Source organism: Dromiciops gliroides, chromosome 1, assembly GCF_019393635.1.
Source record: "Dromiciops gliroides isolate mDroGli1 chromosome 1, mDroGli1.pri, whole genome shotgun sequence".
NCBI lineage: Eukaryota > Metazoa > Chordata > Mammalia > Microbiotheria > Microbiotheriidae > Dromiciops > Dromiciops gliroides.
Window position 1 is genome coordinate 75543330 of NC_057861.1, and position 20319 is coordinate 75563648.

The 20319-nt window shown below is 45.8% G+C and overlaps 1 protein-coding gene across 1 annotated transcript in view; it reads left to right on the forward strand.

The window, feature by feature from the left end:
* Nucleotides 1-1388: 1388 nt before the first annotated feature.
* The window catches only part of IQANK1 (IQ motif and ankyrin repeat containing 1), a 60294-nt gene continuing 41363 nt past the window's right edge, over nt 1389-20319 (forward strand). Inside the window, exons 1-2 of the mRNA XM_043991136.1 lie at nt 1389-1545; nt 16701-16793. Of these exons, the coding sequence (XP_043847071.1) occupies nt 1389-1545; nt 16701-16793 (250 nt within the window). The remainder of the gene's footprint in view (nt 1546-16700; nt 16794-20319) is intronic.

Sequence of the window (20319 nt, forward strand, 5' to 3'; positions counted from 1 at the left end):
ACTATGGGGAAGAGTTGGCATACTGGCTGTAGCTGGATGCTAAGTGTGTGAAAGGGAATAATGTGTAATATGCCTTGAAAGTTAGGCTGGAGCCAGATTTTTAAAGGCTTTAAATGCCAAACAGTTTTCACTTTATCTTAAAACCAATAGGGAGCCTGAAGGTCATCGAGTAAGGAAATAACATAGTCAAACCTATACTTTAGTAATATCAGTTTGGCAGTTGAATGGAAGACAAAGTTAGAGATCGGAGAGAATGAAGATTGGGAGACCAAGTAGGAGGCAAGAGATGGTGAAAGGTGACCAGGACCTGAATCAGGGTGCTTGTGGTATGAGTTGAGGCATGCCAGGTATAGTGTAGAAGTAGATAGAATTCACACACCTTGGCAACTAATTGTACGGTATGAGGTTAGTGAAAGGAAAGAGTCAAGGATGATTCCTCGAGTACAAAGGAAGCTGGGTGACCAAAAAGGATGGTGATGCCTTCCACAGAAAATCTGGAAATGGATTGGTTTAAGGTAGAACATACTGATTGGGGGTTGTGATTCCTATAGGACATCCAGGAGGATATAACCAACAGGCAGGTGGTTATATCAGGATCTGAGTTCAAGAACTTAAGGAAACGCAAGACTGTCTTCATGATCCCATTTGGGGTTTTCTTGACAAGGATACTGGAGTGGTTTGCCGTTTTCTTCTCCAATTCATTTTACAGGTGAGGAAACAGGAGGCAAACAGGATTAAGGTACTTGCCCGATCACATAGATAATAAGTGTCTGAGGCCAGATTTGGACTCAAGATGAGTCTTCTTCACTCCAGACCTGACACTCTATCTATTTCTCCACCTAGCTGTGCCTAACCCAAGATTTACAGAACATCTAATCTGGGAATGTGCTAAAATACATAAGTCCCACTAAACCTGTGTTGTTATTGTTGTTGTTGAGTCATTTCTGACTCTTTGTGACCCCATTTGTGGTTTTCTTAGCAAGGATACCGGAGTGATTTGCCATTTACAGATGCAGAAAGTGAGGCAATCAGGGTTAAGTGTGCAAGGTCACACAGCTAGTTTCTGAGGCAGAATTTGAACTCAGGTCTTCCTGAATTCAAGTCCAGTGATCTATCCACTGAGCCACCAAACCTTTAAAAGGTGGATTTTATAAAATACTCTTAGTAAGGGTACGCTAAAACTGCAGCAAACTTAAAACCCTGAGTCTGCACAACTGACTGTCCCATAAAATTAAGGTCCCCAAATGTGCTGTTTCTCCAAATTGTTGGCCCTAGATTATGACCGTACTGATCGCCACCTTCGAAAAAGCTGACCTCAAAGGGAACCACCTCCCCCCCACACCAGAATTGGCAGACACACCACTAGGCGGGGGCGCCCCCACGTGGTCATGCCGAGCCCTGCAAGACCGCGCGCGAGCACGCGCACTGACTCCACACCCGCCCGGAACCTGAGAGGCCGAAAGCGCGCAGGCGGCTACAAGCTCGGTGTTGCCGGGAAACCAGCCCCAGCCGGCAGCGGGAGGGGCGGGGCGGGCCGCCGCCCAGGTGCGAAATTTGGGGAGGGGAGGAGAAAAAGAGGGGAGGGGCGGGACCGGAACCGGAAACGGGTCCTAGCGACCTCTCTGCGAAAACCTGTTCTACCTCTTCCCCGCCCTGCCCCTAAGTTCCTTTTGCCCTTTCTAAGTCACCCCCCCCCACTCCGATACTCCCCCGACTCGGTCACCCCCACCTCTCCTCTGACCGTCCCACCTTGGTTACTCTCCTCGTGTCTTCTGATCCCCCTTCAGTCATCCCCCTTTCCTCTGACCACCCATGCCCACTCGGTTATCCCTTCCTCTCCTATCAACCCCCCCCACCCGTCTTAGCCACCCTCTTCTCTCTGCCTCTCACCTTGTGCCCCAGTCACTCCTCTTCAGCTTTTCTCTCATCCCCTTCTCATCCGACCTACGCAACTCAGTTTCAGCCCCTCCTCAAACCCATCTCCTCTGAATCTCCCCTCCTCAGTTACTACTCCTCACCTCTTCTGATCCTCCCTACTTCAGTCACCTCTTCTCTCCTCTGACACCCCACCACCACCTCAGTTCCCTCTTCCTTGGTCATCCCCTTTTCCACCTCAGTCTCATCTCTTTCCTCCCCAGCCACCCTCCCAATTACCCCCTCCCTTAGCTCTTCTAATCCTCCCTACTTCAGTGACCCCCCCCACCTCAATCACCCCCTCCTCTTTTATTCCCACTGTGATCACCCCCTACCATCCTCCTCTGATCACCTGCCTTTCTCTGAACCTCCTTTAGTTCTCCTTCCCTGTTTACTCAGTCTCCCCTCAGGCACCCCAGTCCAAATCCAGTGAGCGTTCGATAAGCTTCTGCGCTGTGCAGAACTTTGAGTTAGGTGTTGGTGATACAAAAACAAAATGAAAGCAATGGTCCTTGCCATCAAGAAGTCTGCTTAGAGTCTATAAACATAAGTAGATACATGATCATTGGAGGAGGAGAAGGGGAGAGAAAGAGCATTAACAACTAAGAGAATAAAAAAACCTGAACGTTAAAGAAGATAAGAGATACCATTAAAGAGGGAGTATGTTTTGCATGGAGATGAGTGCCCCTGTTGAGGTGCAACAGTTAGGCCCATCTGGCCGGAGCATAGTTTGTGAAGAAAAGATATGATAAGCCCAGAAACAAAGGCCAGAACTCGATTGTGAAATGCTTTCAATGCAGTCTGGGTATTTGTCTTTTATCTTAGAGCAGGAGTTCTTCATCTGGGGTTTGTGAACTTATTTTAATTTTGGTAATTGTATTTCAACATAATTGTTTTCCTTGATAATCCTGTGTACTTTATTTTATGTATTTAAAAAAAGGTTAAGGGGGCAGCTAGGCAGCGCAGTGGATGGAGCACCGGCCCTGGATTCAGGAGGACCTGAGTTCAAATCCGGCCCCAGACACTTAACACTTGCTAGCTGTGTGACACTGGGCAAGTCACTTAACCCCAATTGCCTCACAAAAAAAAAAAAAAAGGTTAAGGACCCCTTTCCTAATGGATAGGAAGACATTAATTTCCATCTACTGCTCTTAGTTCTTTCCACCTTTTAAAAAAATTATGTATTTTGGGGGGCAGCTAGGTGGCACGGTGGATAGAGCACTGGCCCTAGAGTCAGGAGTACCTGAGTTCAAATCTGGCCTCAGACACTTAACACTTACTAGCTGTGTGACCCTGGGCAAGTCACTTAACCCCAATTGCCTCACCCCCCCCCAAAAAATATGTATTTTTCAATCAGCAAAAATATTCCTTTTCACCCTATTCCCTCAAGTCCTCTCCCCCAAAGGGAACTAAAGGAAAACAAAACCCAGTCCAAAATATAGTCAAAATAAAATTCATTATTAGCCATGTCCAACCAAAAAATGTCTCATTCTAAACTCCATCACCTGTCAGGCAGTGGGTTGCTTGTTTCATCATTAATCCTCTGGGAATCTTGGTTGGTCACTGATAGGAGTTTTTAATTCTTCCCAAGTCATTTGTCTTTGTATAAATTGTTGTCCCTAGAAGTTGTTCTCCTGATTCTGTTTACTCTGCATCAATTCATATAAGTCTTCCCAGGTTTCTCTGAAACCATCTCCATTCTTTTTGTTGTTGTTGTTGTTGTTGTTGTTGTTGTTGTTTTGGTTTTTTGTGGGGCAATGGGGGTTAAGTGACTTGCCCAGGGTCACAGAGCTAGTAAGTGTCAAGTGTCTGAGGCTGGATTTGAACTCAGGTCCTACTGAATCCAGGGCTGGTGCTTTATCCACTGTGCCACCTAGTTGCCCTGAAACCATCTCCACTCTTTCTTACAGCATAATAGTATTCCATCACATCTATCTCCCCTAACTCGTTTATCCATTCTCCAATTTATGGGCACTCCCTCAGATTCCCATTGCTTGCCACCTCAAAAAGAGCTATAAATGTTAGCCTTTCTTTTGCATGACAGGCCTTCAAATACTTCCCTCTCCACCTCTTCCCTAGGCTAATCATTCCCAAGTTCACTTAATCAACAAGCACTTATTAAGAGCTTACTATGTACAGGCACTAGACTAAGCTCTGGAGATACAAAAACAAAAAACCAAGACATTGGCAGTCCTTGCCCTCAAAGAGTTTACATTCTAAGGGGCAGAGAAAATATGTAAATTAGTCAGTATATACAGGATACACACAGACTAGATGGAAGGTTCCTTCCACTATTACTCGTGGGATGAATGGTAGGCCCTTCCCCACCCTGGCTGCCCTTCTCTATTCTCTCTCTTGCTGATCAGTGCCCTTCCTAAAGTATGACACCCAGAACTGAACACAGTCCTCCAAATGTCTAAACAGGGCATAGTAAACAGTCTCAATTCAACTCATCTAACATGTATTAAGTGACTTATTTTGTAAGACACTGATGTTGGCATTGAGGATAAAGAGACAAATATACAACAGCTCTTTCCTTAAGACCTTACATTCTGTAGAGGAGATACAACTTGGAAACAAAGATGTCCAGGACAAGGAAAGTTGAGGAGGGAGAGGGTTCTGGCACCTGGGAGGATGAGGGAAGGCTGCCAGGAGGAGGTGACATCTGAGTTGACCCTTGAAGGAAAATAAGGTTCAGCAGAGGAGATTAGGAAGGAGTTCATTTCCAGCCTGAAGAATGATTTGTGTAAATGTATGGAGTGGGAAGATGGAGTATGGAGTCCAGTTTTTCAGGGGAATAGAAATTATGTTGGAGAGGCAGATGGGATCCTGTTCATCTAGGGTCTTAAATGCCAAGGTAAGGAGTTTGTATTTTTTCCTATAGGCAATGGGAAACCACAGAGCAGGGGAGTGACTTTAGATCTGTCTTAGGAGGATTATTTTAGCAGCCATGTGAAGGATGGGTTGGAAACAGGAGAGAGTGAAGGCAGAAAGAGCAATAGAGTTGTTGCAATAGTGCAGGCTAGAAGTGATAAGGACTTGATTTAAGGTGTGGTGGTACTGTGAGTAGAGAGAAGGGAACAGATTCAAGAGATGTTATGGAGTTAAGATTGACAAAACTTGGCAACTAACTAGATAAATTGGAGGAGGGGTGAAAGAGAGAGAAGCAATGACTCCAGGGGTATAGAGAAACCTGAGGGAGTAGAAGGATGGTGGTACCCTTAATAGAAATATGGAAGTTTGGAAGAAGGGTAGGCTTAGGGGAAAATATAATGAATTCCATTTGGGGTATGTTGAGTTTAAGATATCTATCAACATCCATTTGGAGACGTATGTTCATTGATGTGGGACTGGAGCTCAGGAGAAAAACAGGAGCTGGATTCAGTTATTTCTTTTTTTTTTTTTTTTTTTTGCAGGGCAATGAGGGTTAAGTGACTTGCCCAGGGTCACACAGCTAGTAAGTGTCAGTTGTCTGAGGCCGAATTTGAACTCAGGTCCTTCTGAATCCAGGGCCGGTGCTTTATCCACTGTGCCACCTAGCTGCCCCTGGATTCAGTTATTTCTGCCCTCAGTTACCCCTTCCCTGTCTCTTCTCACCTCCCCAGTCACAAAGCTCCCTATCCCCTCTGATTCTCCCTCTCAATCACTCTTTCCCTTGCCCTTCTTTTGCCTCTCCCTGTTTCCTCTGATATTCCCCCAGACCACCCCTTATCTGATTGCCTCCTTCAGACCTTCCTTTAACACAGTGCCCGGTATATAGTAGACACTTAAAATTGTTTGTTAAATGAATGAATATACTCTGATTCTCCCCCTCATTCCTCTCCTCTCCTTTGATCCTCTTTTCACATATCCACTCATATTCTTTTGTTATCCTCATCTCTCCTTCCTCTGATGCTTCCTTCTCTTCCCCACCCCCATCTCTCCTATGAATTCTTCTCTATGTTTTTCCTTTTGAATCTTCCTCAGTAATCCCCATCCTTAGCACCCTCTTCAGTCATTTTGCTGCCTGTCTCTTCCTTCTGATCCCCCTCTCAGTCAACTCCCCCTGTCACAAGAGGATGAGTGGTAAAAAGCGGGGAGGCAGATCTCCTGCAGTATCTCGGAAGGTGACAAGGCCTACCCCTGGGCCTAAATCAAGGGCACCTGCTGGTGAGTTCATGGGCTTCCCCTAACCCACTTGGGGTCCTACCATCCACAATCCCAGGGTGGATCCTCAACCCCCAACCCCCTATTCACTGTGCCCTTTAACCTTCTCCACTGACTACTGAGGACCTTCATACCCCTCTCTAAAATCCATATCTGATTCACTGAGTGGTCCTGAGACACCCGTTTGTGTCTCTTCTGACCTATAGAATAACATTCAGACTTACCATACACTCTCCCTTCAACACCTCTTCCAAATCTATCTCGGACTAATGGGTATCCCTCAGACTCTGCCTTCTCAATCTACTTCTGACCTACTGAGAGATCCTTCAAACCCTATTCCACCCCTAACCATCTTCAGAAATTCCTTCTTAATTTTGAAATTTGGAGTGGAAAAATGGTCAAAAGAGAAGCCTGTGTTGCCCCTCTAGTTCAGGATAGTGTCACTCTTGTAACCTTGCTGTGAGGGTGTGGTTGGAAGGGGAGGAAGTGGTATTGGGTGATGTGCTATGGAAAAGATTTTTGTTGGGATTTTGGCTTGAATTTAGTGATGAGATCAAGTGAAATTTGATGTGGGTCTACCCATGGCTAGGTATGAGTTTTGTCTTTTGGAGGGGGGAGGTAAAACCAAAATGGGGTAGATATTGAGATCAGAGAAGAGACTTAAGGGGTCATATTATGGTAGAAAGAATACTGTACTTGAAGTCAGGATTTGGGTTCAAATCATGACTCTAATATTTATTACCCATATAAGCTTGAGTTACATCAGTTTCTCTCTCTGAAAAGTGAGTGGGCTGAATCAAATGATCTCTGAGGTTGCTTCCAATTCTAAAGCTATAGTCCCATAGCTTAGCACAGTCTCATAAATAGGTGTCCCAAAGGTTAAAACTGCACTCAGACCTTTGGAACTTCCCTAGTCCTCTCTTCCCCAGGCTAATCATTCCCAAGTTCACTCAGTGCATGCAGGCTAAGCTCTGGAGACACACACACACACACACAAAGTCATTGGCAGTCCTTGCCCTCAAAGAGTTTACATTCTAAGGGGCAGAGAAAATATGTAAATTAGTCAGTAAATACAGGATACAAACAGACTAGATGGAAGGTTCCTTCCACTATTACTCGTGGGATGAATGGTAGGCCCTTCCCCATCCTGACTGCCCTTCTCTATTCTCTCTCTGGCTGATCAATGCCCTTCCTAAAGTATGACACCCAGAACTGAACACAGTCCTCCAAATGTCTAACCAGGGTACAGTAAACAGAGTCTCAATTCAACTCATCTAACATGTATTAAGTGACTTATTTTGTAAGACACTGATGTTGGCATTGAGGATAAAGAGACAAATATACAACAGCTCTTTCCTTGAGACCTTACATTCTGTAGAGGAAATACAACATGGAAACAAAGATGTCCAGGGCAAGTAAAGTTGAGGAGGGAGAGGGCGCTAGCACCTGGGAAGATGAGGGAAGGCTTCCAGGAGAAGGTGACACCTGAGTTGACCCTTGAAGGAAAATAAGATTCAGAGAAGAGGAGATTAGGAAGAAACCCCATATAGCAGGACAAAACAGCCTCAGTCTAAATATATTGTCCCCTCTGGTCCTTAGAATAAGCAATTCCAGTAAAACCCAGAGTGATCCCAGAAAAAAACCTCTAGTGAACCCTGAGAGATCCGGGCTGAGTTCAGTGTGCCCCCAGAGATGTTTTTCTCACCTCTGCAAGACCCTGACTGACCACAGCTTGCTCTAAGATGATGCTGGTGAAATTCAAACAAACCTTGTAAAGTTCATTCCTCTACATCTCCAAACCTTATCTACTGTCACAGAAAGACTTCAGTCTTTCCATTTATCAGTACTTGTTGTTGGTGTTGTCTTTCCTTCTCAAAAAGGACCATATCAACACTTACCAATGTCACTACCACTAATCCATGTCCAGTTTAGGCAAGCATATACTGATCTCCTCAGGCTCAGAAATTCACACTACTCACAACCCTCAACCCTCCTCATTCATTCTCTCCAATCCTACATCCAACTCTATGTCCCTCCAACTCTAGATCTTACAGGATTTCCCATGCTGAATCAAAGGACCCAGAAGAACCCACCCCCGGGAAAGTTGAGGGAGAGCAACTGTTTAGTACCATTCCCCACCCCCATCTCCCCAAGCCTCACACCTGAGTCCTTGAAATAGCCCCAGCTGAGTCTGAGGCTAGGGACAGCCTCCTTAATGAGAGTAATGAGTACAGCCATGGCGTGCTTCCCTGATCCCTAAGCACCCAATAAATGCCAGGGAGAAGGACAAATCAACTAGGAAATCAGCCCTTAAGGGGACATGGGGGTAGGGCAGAAAAGGATGCTTAGAAACATGAGCTTTCTCTGCTCTCCATCAGTCCTGACTCACCACACTCAGGCCCAGTCCTCCCATCACAAACAAACACTTCAAGTAAACAGATGTTTCCCCATACACACATGTATACGTGCATATGCCCTGCTCCTGAGAACATCCTCTTTATGGGAACACTGCCCCCAAAACACACATACACACACACACACTGTTCCCAACATAGCATCAGCTGAACACAAAAGTGCATATATATCCTTTCCACAAGAACAACTTCTCCCCTAATACCTACCCTCTTCTTATTACTTGCCTCCCTCAGGCTGACCCAGGACCCTATAGTATCCCCTCTTTTCTCCCATACTGGGTCCTGTAAACCCAACTCATAGACCTTTAGTTTCCAGCGTGCCCATTTCACATTCCTCATGTGGTTAGTATCCTCTCCCAGAACATTCCCCATCACATATGTCTACGCAGCCCCTTGACTTCTTCCCCCAAAAGATTGCATCACTGGTCCTATAGACCCCTACCCAGAATATAGCCCATCCTATATGCTTGTCATCTGCCCAAAACCCTTCGTAGAACACATTTCATCTTATGCTCCATCAGGCATCCTCCACACCTCTGCTTACAACACCCTCTATCATATGACTGCTAACCCCCTTGCCCACATCATGATCCATCAAATGTTTGCCAGTTCTCCCCACTCCTGCTTGGAACATGTTCCATCATGTCTTTCAGCAGCCCCTTCCCAGAACATGTTCCATCACATATCTGCCAACCCACTGCCCAGAATGTGTTCCATCACATCCCCCAAATTGCTTGCCTCCCTAAATATCATATGATCTATCCCCCAGCTCCTTCTCAAAGAGACATTTCATCGAATGCCCAATATACCATTAAAGCAATGTCTTTTCTATTGCCTCTGCCAATTTCCCCTATAAACAATAGCTATTCCTCCCCAAAGACTCAGTGACCGGCTAGCCCCCTCCCCAAGAGGACACAGTTCTCCCTGTCTGGTCCCCTCAGGGTCAGTGACCAGCTTGTCCTCTGATTGAGATGTCAGTGCCCAGTCTCTCTGTGTACTGCCAACTATCAGTGGTTTCTCCATCCCTCCAAGAGATCAGTGACTGATTGCATACATACACCACCTCCAGTGGTACCCCTTGGCTGTAGGCCCTGGTTCTTTCCTCAGTGACTTACCTGACCATGCACCTGTTCCTCCTGCTCTTCAAAGCCACCTGTCCTTAGCTGCTCCAGCTCCAGGGCTAACTCAATCCCCTCCATCCGTACCCATGCATGCTCCTCTTGTAACTGCTCGAGCCATCGCTGTTCCTCTTGCCATAGCTGCTCTTCCCGCCATAGTTGCTCCTCTAGCTGCAATTGCAGCTGGATCTGCCGCCGGCGGTCTTCCAATAAGAGCTGCTCCCTCTCCAGACACAGCTGGACCTCTTGGAGTCTCAATACTTCCTGTGCCAGGGCTGGGTCAGGGTAACTGGTCCCATATCCCCCCAGCTCCATGGCTGTGACCAACACCAGGTCTGGGCTTGCAATTGAAGCCTCTGCCACCTCTACTGCCCCTGAGCACTCTGACCTGACCACTGGCCCAGGATGCCCCACAGGAACTGGCTTGCCCATCTCACCCATCTCCTCTATCACGTGCTTTCCCTGACCCGCCCCATCCTGGGGGCCCCCTGGGGCCAATGGCCTAGTCTCAACCACAGAGCCTGTCTCACCCCCTCCCTTCCGACCCCGTCCCTGTCTCTTAGTTCGGGGTCTACGGGACCGACCTCGCTTCCCAGACATGGTGTCCAGTCTAGGCTGTTGCCCCTGAAATGACTATCTACCCTGCCCTACTGGTCACAGCCCCTTCTCACTCCCCAACACCCCAGAGGTCCTGGTCATGTTGCCCAAAGTGTCATCTCTGACCAGCCTCCAGCAAAGATAGTGTTTGGGGGTGGCACAAACTCCCAGAGGTGAGTGCCAGGATAGGCCAGCCCTCAGGCTCACCCCTCCGTGGTCCCGTGCTTGCCTGCCTGTCAGCCAGCCGGTATCCTGTCTGGTCCGTCTGCCTCTCCCCCAAGCACCCTCCCGGTTCCTCCAGCCAGCACCTCTAGCCTGAAAGCCTTCCGAGTGTCTCTCTCAGCCCAGGAAGGCTGGGGCTAGGCCAGGCTAGGTTGGAGAGTTTATAGGGACTCCGAGCTGCCGCCTCTCAGCCAGGCCTCAGAGGCTGACTAACAGGCTGACACATGGCAGCAGGGACTTTATGGGCCACAGGCCTGCTTAGCCAAACCAAGGTAGAGCTACACAGAGACAGAGCGAGAGAGGCAGCTTTCACAGAGGCAGGAGCTGACAATGTGTTTACAGCAACTTGTCAGGTCCTGTATCTGGGCTGGGCGTACACCCACAGCACTGCCTTATATGGACTCACTTCAACCCCCTGTTGATGGACCGGGAAACTCAAACCCCAAACCCTCACTTAGCCTGGGTGCCCTGGACTCTTAAGGAGCAAGGATGTCTTGAACCCTCACTGACCACTTGGTTTTGTAGTGACAAACCATTGATCATAGAATAGTTACCTGTTCAAATAGTGTAACTGTTCAAAAAAGGGTACTTAATATCTTAAGTATCTTAACTTTGAAAGGTAACAAGGTGTAAAGGAAAGAACATTGAATTGGAAATCTGAGGACCTGAATTTGAATTCTGACTTTCCTACTGTGTGACACTGGACGAGTCTTCACTTCTCTAAATGATCTTGAACACCCCTTTCTGCTCCAAAAATCCTAGGAATTCAGAGGAGTCCCAGACCTTCACTGACAAGAGGAAAGCCAGAACCCAAGCTCTCCCTCACTCACTGACTAACAAACACCTCAGCCCCACAACCTACTGACTGAAACCCCACTGACCAGGGAAACAAACCTGAGATCCAGCAGTTCTGAAGTCTGTGTGAGCTGCTAGAGGAACACTGGGAAAACAGTACAGAGAGGATAATCCCTATGCTCAGAGCTATTTGAGATTCTGGCTGACACATATAGTCTTTGAAAGGTTTACAAAGGGTTTTACATACATTATCTCATCTGATCCTCACACTAACAGATATGGTAGGAGACCAAAGCTCAGAGTTTTAAGTGACTTGCCCGGGGTTATATCTCTAGGAAATATCAAAGGCTAAATTCAAACCCAGGTCTCCCATGAGCCCAAATCCAGGGCTTTTTCTTTTACAGCATTGTCCCTTGTGAGATATGCAAGAAACTATTACTAACAGTACCGGCTGGCACATGAGCAATATTAAGTGAGGAGTGGGACTGACAGGGATATACCTTGAGCTCTATGGGTTCAGAGGAATACAACCAATAGGAAGCAAGGGATCTTTATGGACTGGGGCAGTCAGTGTGGGGCGGGTAAGGGAAATGAGGTGTCTGCTGATCCCTGAGGGAAGCCTGAGCCTGTAGACAGACTAGAAGTGGACCTGTAATGGTTGCTAGGTTTGGGTTGGTGGAGGGAACTTGGGTGAGCAGATGCTTGGAAGCCCTGGAAAGTGCAAGATGTATTTGAGGGTTGTAAGCAGCCCGGTTGAGGAGGAGCGGGATTGTTGCCTTCATGTACTAAAAGAGGCTGGCCTGAGAGGGCAGAGCGCCCAGCAAAGGGTGGATGCTGAAGGGAGGCAGGTCCAGGAGAGAAGTCAGGCAAAGGTTCTTGACAAAGAGCTGTGCAGAAGTAGACTGGGCTGCCACAGGAGGTCCACAAATAAATGCTGAATGACCACTTGCTGGAAATGGCCCAGAGAGGACTCCCGCTCAGGTAGGGCTTGGTTTAGACTTCTGAGGTCCCTTCTTGATCTGAGAATCTGGGAATAGGGTATCCTACAGTGTGCAGAGATGAAACAAGAGGAGATAAAACCAGACCGTCCAGATCACAGAGGGCCTCGGATGCCAAATGTATGAGTGTGAGTTTTACCCTGCAGTCAGGAAACCCAGGGAGAAGGCCCAAGGGTGGCCAGAAGTGCTGACTCCTGTACCAGCTTCTCCCCCTTCCCTCAACATCCCATTACTTGATATGATATTTCTCACACAGACTCAAGGCTTCCTTGCTTGTGTGAGTGTAGAAAGGAGACTTCTTTAAGGAAAGGGTAATTATTCATCGAATTCCTCTAAAATACATGGGTATATAAAGGCCCAGATGAGTTTGGTCCTAAGGAGAGAGAAAAATAGGAAGGGGGAGAAGGGGTGCAATTGGGTGGGACTCAGATGAGACAAACAGTCCTAGAGAAGGGGTATGGGTGGGGGTTCCCTAACAGTAATATCTCGATCCCTCCCCTTCCTCACTTCTTCCCACCACAGTCTGTTTTGGGTGAGTCACGCCAACGCCCAGAGCTCAATAAACTTCTCAACCTACCGGCCCTTCAGGTTTGGCCTCCCAGACCCCTCCCCCATCTCCCTGATTCCCCACCCTCCCCTCCCTTTCTTTCCTCTTTCCATTGGCCCTGAGAAGTGGCAAGAAGAAGAGCCCTGTTGGGGGAGGGGTGTGCTGGGCAGGACAAAACAGAATGTTAGAGAAAGTGGTCGTGAGGGTAGTGTGGGGCTATTGGTGAGCATGGAAGGAGAGGGGAACCAATTCTAGTACCAGTGGGCACCGAAGCTACTTCTGTCATAACCCCAACCCCCTTCCCATGACCCTGGTTTACTGGGTGGCCTGGTGAGTCACTGATCTTTTCTGGGCTTCAATTTCCCCTTTATGCTTTATGGAAAGAAGCTGAAGCTACCTTCAGAGGGAAATGGGTTAAGGCTGAGTTTGGGTTCTGGGCCAGTGGCCAGACAGGTCCAAATTTCCCCCAGAAAGGTGTTGCAACATAACTTGGGGCTGGAGTATGGTACAGAGTACACGGACTCTGTCCCTTATTACTTGTGTGACCCTGGGCATTACTTAGCCTCTCTCAGCCTGTTTCTTCATCTGTAAAATGAGGGGATTGGATTAGATGACCTTCAAGTTTCTCCCAGTTCTAAATCTACATAGGAAGTGCACATGTATAACCTGTGTCTGATAGCTCACCACTTCAGGAAAGGGGGAGGGGAGAGAGGGAAGACAGGATAGAATTTGGAACTCAAAACTTTAAATAAAAATGTTTATTTTTTTTTTTAATCTACATAGGGTCCTATGATCCTTTGCACTCCCTTACCCTTCATATGCAACCAGTGGTCACTTCTTGTTGAGTAGATCTCTAAAACATCTCTTAAATCTATCTATCCCCTTTTCCACATTCAGATTCCCACCTCCCTAGTTCAGACCCTCATCAACTCTCTTTTAAGTGATTTGCCCAGAGTCACACAGCTAGTAAATGTCAAGTGTCTGAGGCCTGATTTCAACTGAGGTCCTCCTGAATGGGGGAGGAGGAGTTTGTTATATCTACTTTGCCACCTAGCTGCCCCATCCTCATCAACTCTTAATAATAACAATAATAGTAACTGACACATATAAAACTCCTTCTGGGTTTTAGCAGTAAACAACCCTCTGAGGTAATTGCTACATTTCCCCCCAGTCTGATACAGATGAGTAAACTGAGGCCAGAGAGGCTGAGTGATCTGCTCAGGGTCATAGGCTAGTAAGTGAGACAGGGTTTGAATCTAGCTCTCCCAGTTCCTCAGGTTCTCAACCAGGAACTCATCTTTTTTTTTTTCCCTGGGGAGTCATCTTGGATTCCCCACCATCACCCCCATTTCTAAGCTGTTGCCAAGGCCTGTTGATTTCACCTTTACAACATCTCTCAAATATACCCCCTTCTCTCTTCTGACACTGCCCCCCACCCTGCTGCAGGCCCTCATCACTTCACCCTTGATTATTGTACTAGATGCTGGTGGGTCAGCCTGCTTCAATTCTTGCCCTACTACAATCTGTCCTCTAGTCAGCCACTTATAGTGGTTTTCCTAAAGCACAGATCCAAACCCATCAGCCTTCTGTTCCTTAAACTCCAGTAACAAATACAAAATCTATATGGCATTCAAAGTCCTTCATCACCTGTACTCTTTGATCCAGTGTCCCTGGCCTCCTGGCTGTTCCACAAACAAGATGGGCCACCTCTGAGCTCCAGGCATATTTTCTGTCTGTCCCCCACGCCTAGAACACTATCCCTCCTCCATGCCAACTACTGACATCCCTGGCTTCTTTAAGTCTCAACTAAAGTTCCACCTTCTACAGGATGCCTTCCCATATTCCTCATAATTCCAATGCCTTCTCTCTTATAATTATTCCCTTTTTATCCTGACTCTAGCTTGCATTTGTTTGCATGTTGTCTCCCCCATTAGATTTTAAGCTTCTTGAGGGCAGAGACTGTTTTTTGACTCCCTTTTATATCCTCAGTGCCTGGTATTTAGTATGGGGATAATAAATATTGACTGATGGGGGACAGCTAGGTGGCACAGTGGATAAAGCACTGGCCCTGGATTCAGGAGGACCTGAGTTCAAATTCAGCCTCGGACACCGGACACTTGCTAGCTATGTGACCCTGGGCAAGTCACTTGACCCTCATTGCCCTGCAAAATAAACAAACAAACAAATAAATAAATGAATGAATGAATATTGACTGATGGATTGTGGAAAGCCTTTAAACTAAAGAACAAAATTGATTCAATAACAGATACTTCTTAGGGAAAAAATACCTTATGAATATAATTTATGAAGCATTTAAGCTAGAGTTATCACACTCAGGAAGCCCTGAGTTCAAATCCCCCTTCACACTAGTTGTGTGACCCTGGACAAATCACTTAGCCCTATTTGCCTCAGTTCCCTCATCTGAAAAATGAGCTGGAGAAGGAAGATCACTTCAGTATCTTTGCCAAGACAATCCCCAAATGGGTCACAAAGAGTTGAATACAACTGAACCAACTAAACAACAATCTCCCACTTTACTAAAAATAAGAGAATTTAAATGTAGAGACGCCCTTTCCCCCAGTGGCTATTCCAGTCTTTTTCCTCCTCAAATCCAAAATTCCAAACCTATTCCATGTGAAATGGGGGCAGGGGGTGGTGTATATGTTCTTCTCCCAGCCCAGTGCATTGGGGTCCATGGGAGAAGGTCTATGTATGCCTGGAGAGGGTATCCAGGGATGTGCTATGATCTGGATTAGAGTTAGTGTGATCCTAAACAAGTTACTTAAGCCATCACAGCCTCAGGTTTCTCATTTGTGGCATTGTAGAGTACTGAGCCTGGAGTCAAGAAGACTCTTCTCCCTGAGTTCAAATCTGACCCCAGACACTAGTTGTGTGAGCCCGGGCAAGTCCTTTAACCCTGTTTGCCTCAGTTTCCTCATCTGTAAAATGAGCTAGAAAAGGAAATGGCAAACTGCTCTAGTGTCCTTGCCAAGAAAACTCCAAATGGAGTCAGTCAGACACAGCTGAAATGACTAAAAAACAACAAACCATTCTCCAAGTTCATCTTTTGTCTGGACAATCATACAAGTCTCCTGAACCACCTGTGCATCCCCTTTCTTCCCTTTGAGTCTATGCTTCATATTACCACCCTGCTAATATACCTAGGACATAGGCCTGGCCATGACACTCTTATTCAAAAAGCCACCAAGGGTTACCCTGTTCATCTGATGCCTTAGTCTGACATTGAAGGCATCTCACACTAGTACCCTTCACTTGGCTGAAGTTGTAGGCAAGCTGGACTACTAGCCACTCTGAAGCCTCATTCTTCCCTCCACCCCCCACTCCCTGCAGTCCCAAGTCCCAAACACTCCAACTTTGTCTTGTTCTACTGAAATCCTTTTCCTTCAGGCCCAGCCTCCCTCCCCCTCCCCACACTGAAAGTGATCCCTCTCCTCATGAGTTTCATGTCACTTTTTGTGGACCTCTTCTTTGCTTCTAGTCATAGCCCAGCATGAGGTCATGCTTAACTTTGTCCAAGTGCCCTTGTAACAGAAGGTGAGCTCCTTGAAGACAGCGACTTTGTACCTTTTTCATCTTTATATCTCTTAACTCCCAGCACAGAGTGAGCCTGTTACCTACTGTTACACATAGTAGGTGCTCAATGCACATTTGTTTAGTGGAATGATTGAATCCTTCCCTAATGAGGGATCCCCCAATGGAGGAGTATTGTGACGTTCGTTAATTACCAATGTTGTGTGTGGGGTTTTGCTGCTAATAATGGTGCATATGGAGTTGGCTTGTTAAAACTGTTTAGTGCAGGGGGAACTCATTAAAGGCAGACGCTGGGAACCTTTTAGGAGCCCCATAAACATGACTGTGACTCCTGGGGTGGGGCACTGGGGGCCATGCTTCCAATTCTTCTTACTAACAACTATCTTCCTCAAACCAGGGAAGTCGCCCAGTGGTGTTAAAAGTCCTTCGAAGACCAAACAATCTGTACCTTCCGTACCTTCAGTTCCAGACAAACCCACCCCTCCCAAAGGTAAGAAAGAACAGGTCCAGCATTATCACAAATGTGTTATAGCATCCTGAAGGTTCCTGGAGGGCTAGGCTAAGAGCTTACCCTTAGAGTGAGGGATCCCTGAGTGCCCGGCTACCTCTCTGTCTCTCTCTTCACTGGACTGGGGAGCTCAGTCTAGGTGAAGGAAATGGGAATTAAGTAAAGGCAGACTCAGGAGAAGGGGTATGGGGATGCTTTGGATCTGAAACTCAGTCTTCTGTTTATCTATGTGCCTGTGTATATGTATATGTGTATACACAAACACACACATATACATTTTATATATGTGTGTGTGTATGTATGTATGTATATATATCCACAAATGTATGTATGTCTCCCTGTGTGTCTATATATGTCTCTAAGTGTATGTCTCTCAGTATAGCTATGTGTGTGTGTCCCTGTCTTTATGTGTAGTCTCCCTCTTCTGGCTGGAAAGAGAAATAACCACCCAGCTCTGGAGTCCTGGGATCCCTAGGACATATTGCCAAGTTTTCCCTAACTGCCTCACAGCCCCCTTTTAAGCCTTTACACTCTACCCAGAGGCCGCGGGTAGTGCAATAGATAGGGCACTGGACTTGGAGTCAGAAAGACTAGAGTTCGAATCCAGCCTCAGGCGGTTGTGAGCCCAGGAAAATCATTTCATCTTTGTCTGCCTTGGTTTCCTCACCTGTAAAACAGGGATAAGGATAGCACCTACCTTTCAGGGTTGTTATGCAGCTCAAATGAGATAATATTTGTAAAAAAGAAAAGCCATTTAGCACAGTGTAGGCACTATATAAATTATTATTCCCTGTCCCCATTACACCATTGACATCTCCCATCACTTCTTCCTTCTCTATTCCTCTATATCCTGAGGCCCTTTGCTCACTAAAGCTGGGCATCACGTTCTTCATATTCTGTAGTAACAGTGAAAGGATTTGTGCCTTTGCAGGGTTGAACCTGGATATTGGAGTAGCCGGAAATCTTCTGTATTTCAAGGAATAATGCTAGCACCAAAAGGAAATGAAGAGATCATCTAGTCTAACCTCTTTATTTTAAAATAGAAAAATGAGGCCCAGAGTTACCTAGGCTCTCAGGCTGGCCCATCCCCATTCCTGGCAGGTCAGGAACATCTGACTACCTTGCCCTTAACAAGAGAATGTCCTTGGGACAGCTAGGTGGCATAGTGGATAGAGCACTGGCCCTGGAGTCGGGAGGACCTGAGTTCAAATCCAGCCTCAGAGACTTAACACTTACTAGCTGTGTGACCCTGGGCAAGTCACTTAACCCCAATTGCCTCACCAAAAAAAAGAAGCATAACTAGTTTAGCTAAAGCAATAAGGATATAGCATCAAAAATTAGTTGGTTGTGGGGCAGCTAGATGGCGCAGTGGATAGAGCACCAGCCCTGGATTCAGGAGGGCCTGAGTTCAGGTCTGACCTCAGACACTTAACACTTGCTAGCTGTGTGACCCTGGGCAAGTCACTTAACCCCAATTGCCCTGCAAAACAAAACAAAAAAAACAAAAAAAAAATTAGTTGGTTGTACCCGCCTTGCCTCTCTATTGGCTTTGCTGGTTTAAAGCCTAAGGGAAGAAATCCTGATTCCTTGTATAATGGCTACCAGGAAGCTATGTCAGTGATTCAAAGCTTATTTCCTTGGGCCAATTAAGCCTCAAGGATATTTTCAAATACTTTAAATGAAAAACTAGCCTACTCATTTCATGTTTTTCTAAAATGAAATAATGAAGAGTGAAGTGAACAGAACCAAGAGAACATCATATACAGTAACAGCAATATTTTTCGAAGAACAACTGTGAACAACTAAGTTATTTGAAGTGTTATAAATACTCAAATCAACTACAAAGGACCTATGAAGGAAGATGCTATCCACCTCCAGAAAAATAATTGATAATGAAGTATTTATAGTATGGTTTTACACACATATACATATATATAGACACACATATATAGACACATGCATATATATGTATATGTGTGTGTGCATGCATGTGTGTATATACATATATACACACAGACATATCTGTGTCAAATGGTGGCCTTTTCTAGTGTGGCATGAGGGAGGGAGAAAAAAATAAAAAGTGCACAGCAGAGAACCAAAAAAAAAAGAAACTCAGAAGGAAGCATAGAAAAGCAGGGTAGTTTTGAAAACATATAGCATTTATTACATAGTTGGTTTTTTTTATTTTTAAGTAAACTATGAACTGGAGAGTCATGGTTTCATATTGAGTCCTCTTTTTGTGTTGTGCTGTGTACGTGGGAATGCTTTTTTTTGGTCTTTTTATATTCAAATTCAAAATGAATAAAAAAGTTTTTAAAAAAAAAAGAAAGAAAAGAAAGAAAAACTAGCCTAACCTGCATAGGGTAGGACCTTAGGATATTACTCCCACCATAACAGGGGAAATAAGACTATGACCACTTAATAAAGAGTGTGGACCATTGGATCCCCTGTACTACTATCATGGGCCCTCTTCTCTTTTCTTTCTATATTATTTCACCTGACGATCTTATCAGCTTCCATGGTTACAACTATCACCTCTTTGCAGACAACTCTCAGATCTTCTTGTCCAGCTCTAACCTCTCTCTCATGCTCTAATTTCCCAGCTCCAACGACCTATTACATATCTTGAACTTGATGTTAGACCTCTTAAACTCAACATGTCCAAATTCATTAGCATTCCCTCTAAACCTTCACCACTTCTTAATTTCTCTAACACTTTTTTTTTTGTGGGGCAATGGGGGTTAAGTGACTTGCCCAGGGTCACACAGCTAGTAAGTGTCAAGTGTCTGAGGCCAGATTTGAACTCAGGAACTCCTGAATCCAGGGCCGGTGCTTTATCCACTGCGCCACCTAGCCGCCCCCAATTTCTCTAACACTTTTGAGGGTACCACCAACCTCCCAGTTTCCCAGGCTCACAAGCCAAGGTGTAATCTTTAATTCCTCACTCTCACCTTCTCCACCCATATCCATTCAGTTGTCAAGTCTTGTTTTTCTACCTTCATAATATCTCTTCTATATGTCCCATTCTCTCCTCTGACACACTGTCCCCACCTTGGTACAGGCCCTCATATTGTTGTTCATCCTTCATTCTTGAAGAGGACCAATGACATCATAAGCCTGGTGTCTTGACTTGCCCATGAATTGGATTTAAGTGAGGCAGAGCTGTGTAAAGTCATCAGGCTCGCTCTCTCCTCCAGAGTCATCAAAGTTCAGGGGCAAGACAAAGGTCAAGATGACTGGTGATGGTCCAAGATGCAATAGGTGACCTTGGCTTCTTAAATTTTTCGTAGTTCTGTTTGTCTGAGCAGGCCCTCATAACCTCACAACTAGATTATTACAACAGCTTGCTGATTGGTCTCTGCCTCAAGTCTTTCTTTACTCCAAAACAGAATAATAGCTAATATTTATATGGTGCTTACTATGTGCTAGGCACTAGGCTAAGTGTCCTATATCTCATTTGATCCTCACAACAACCCTGAGAGGGAGGTGCTATCATTATCTCATTTTA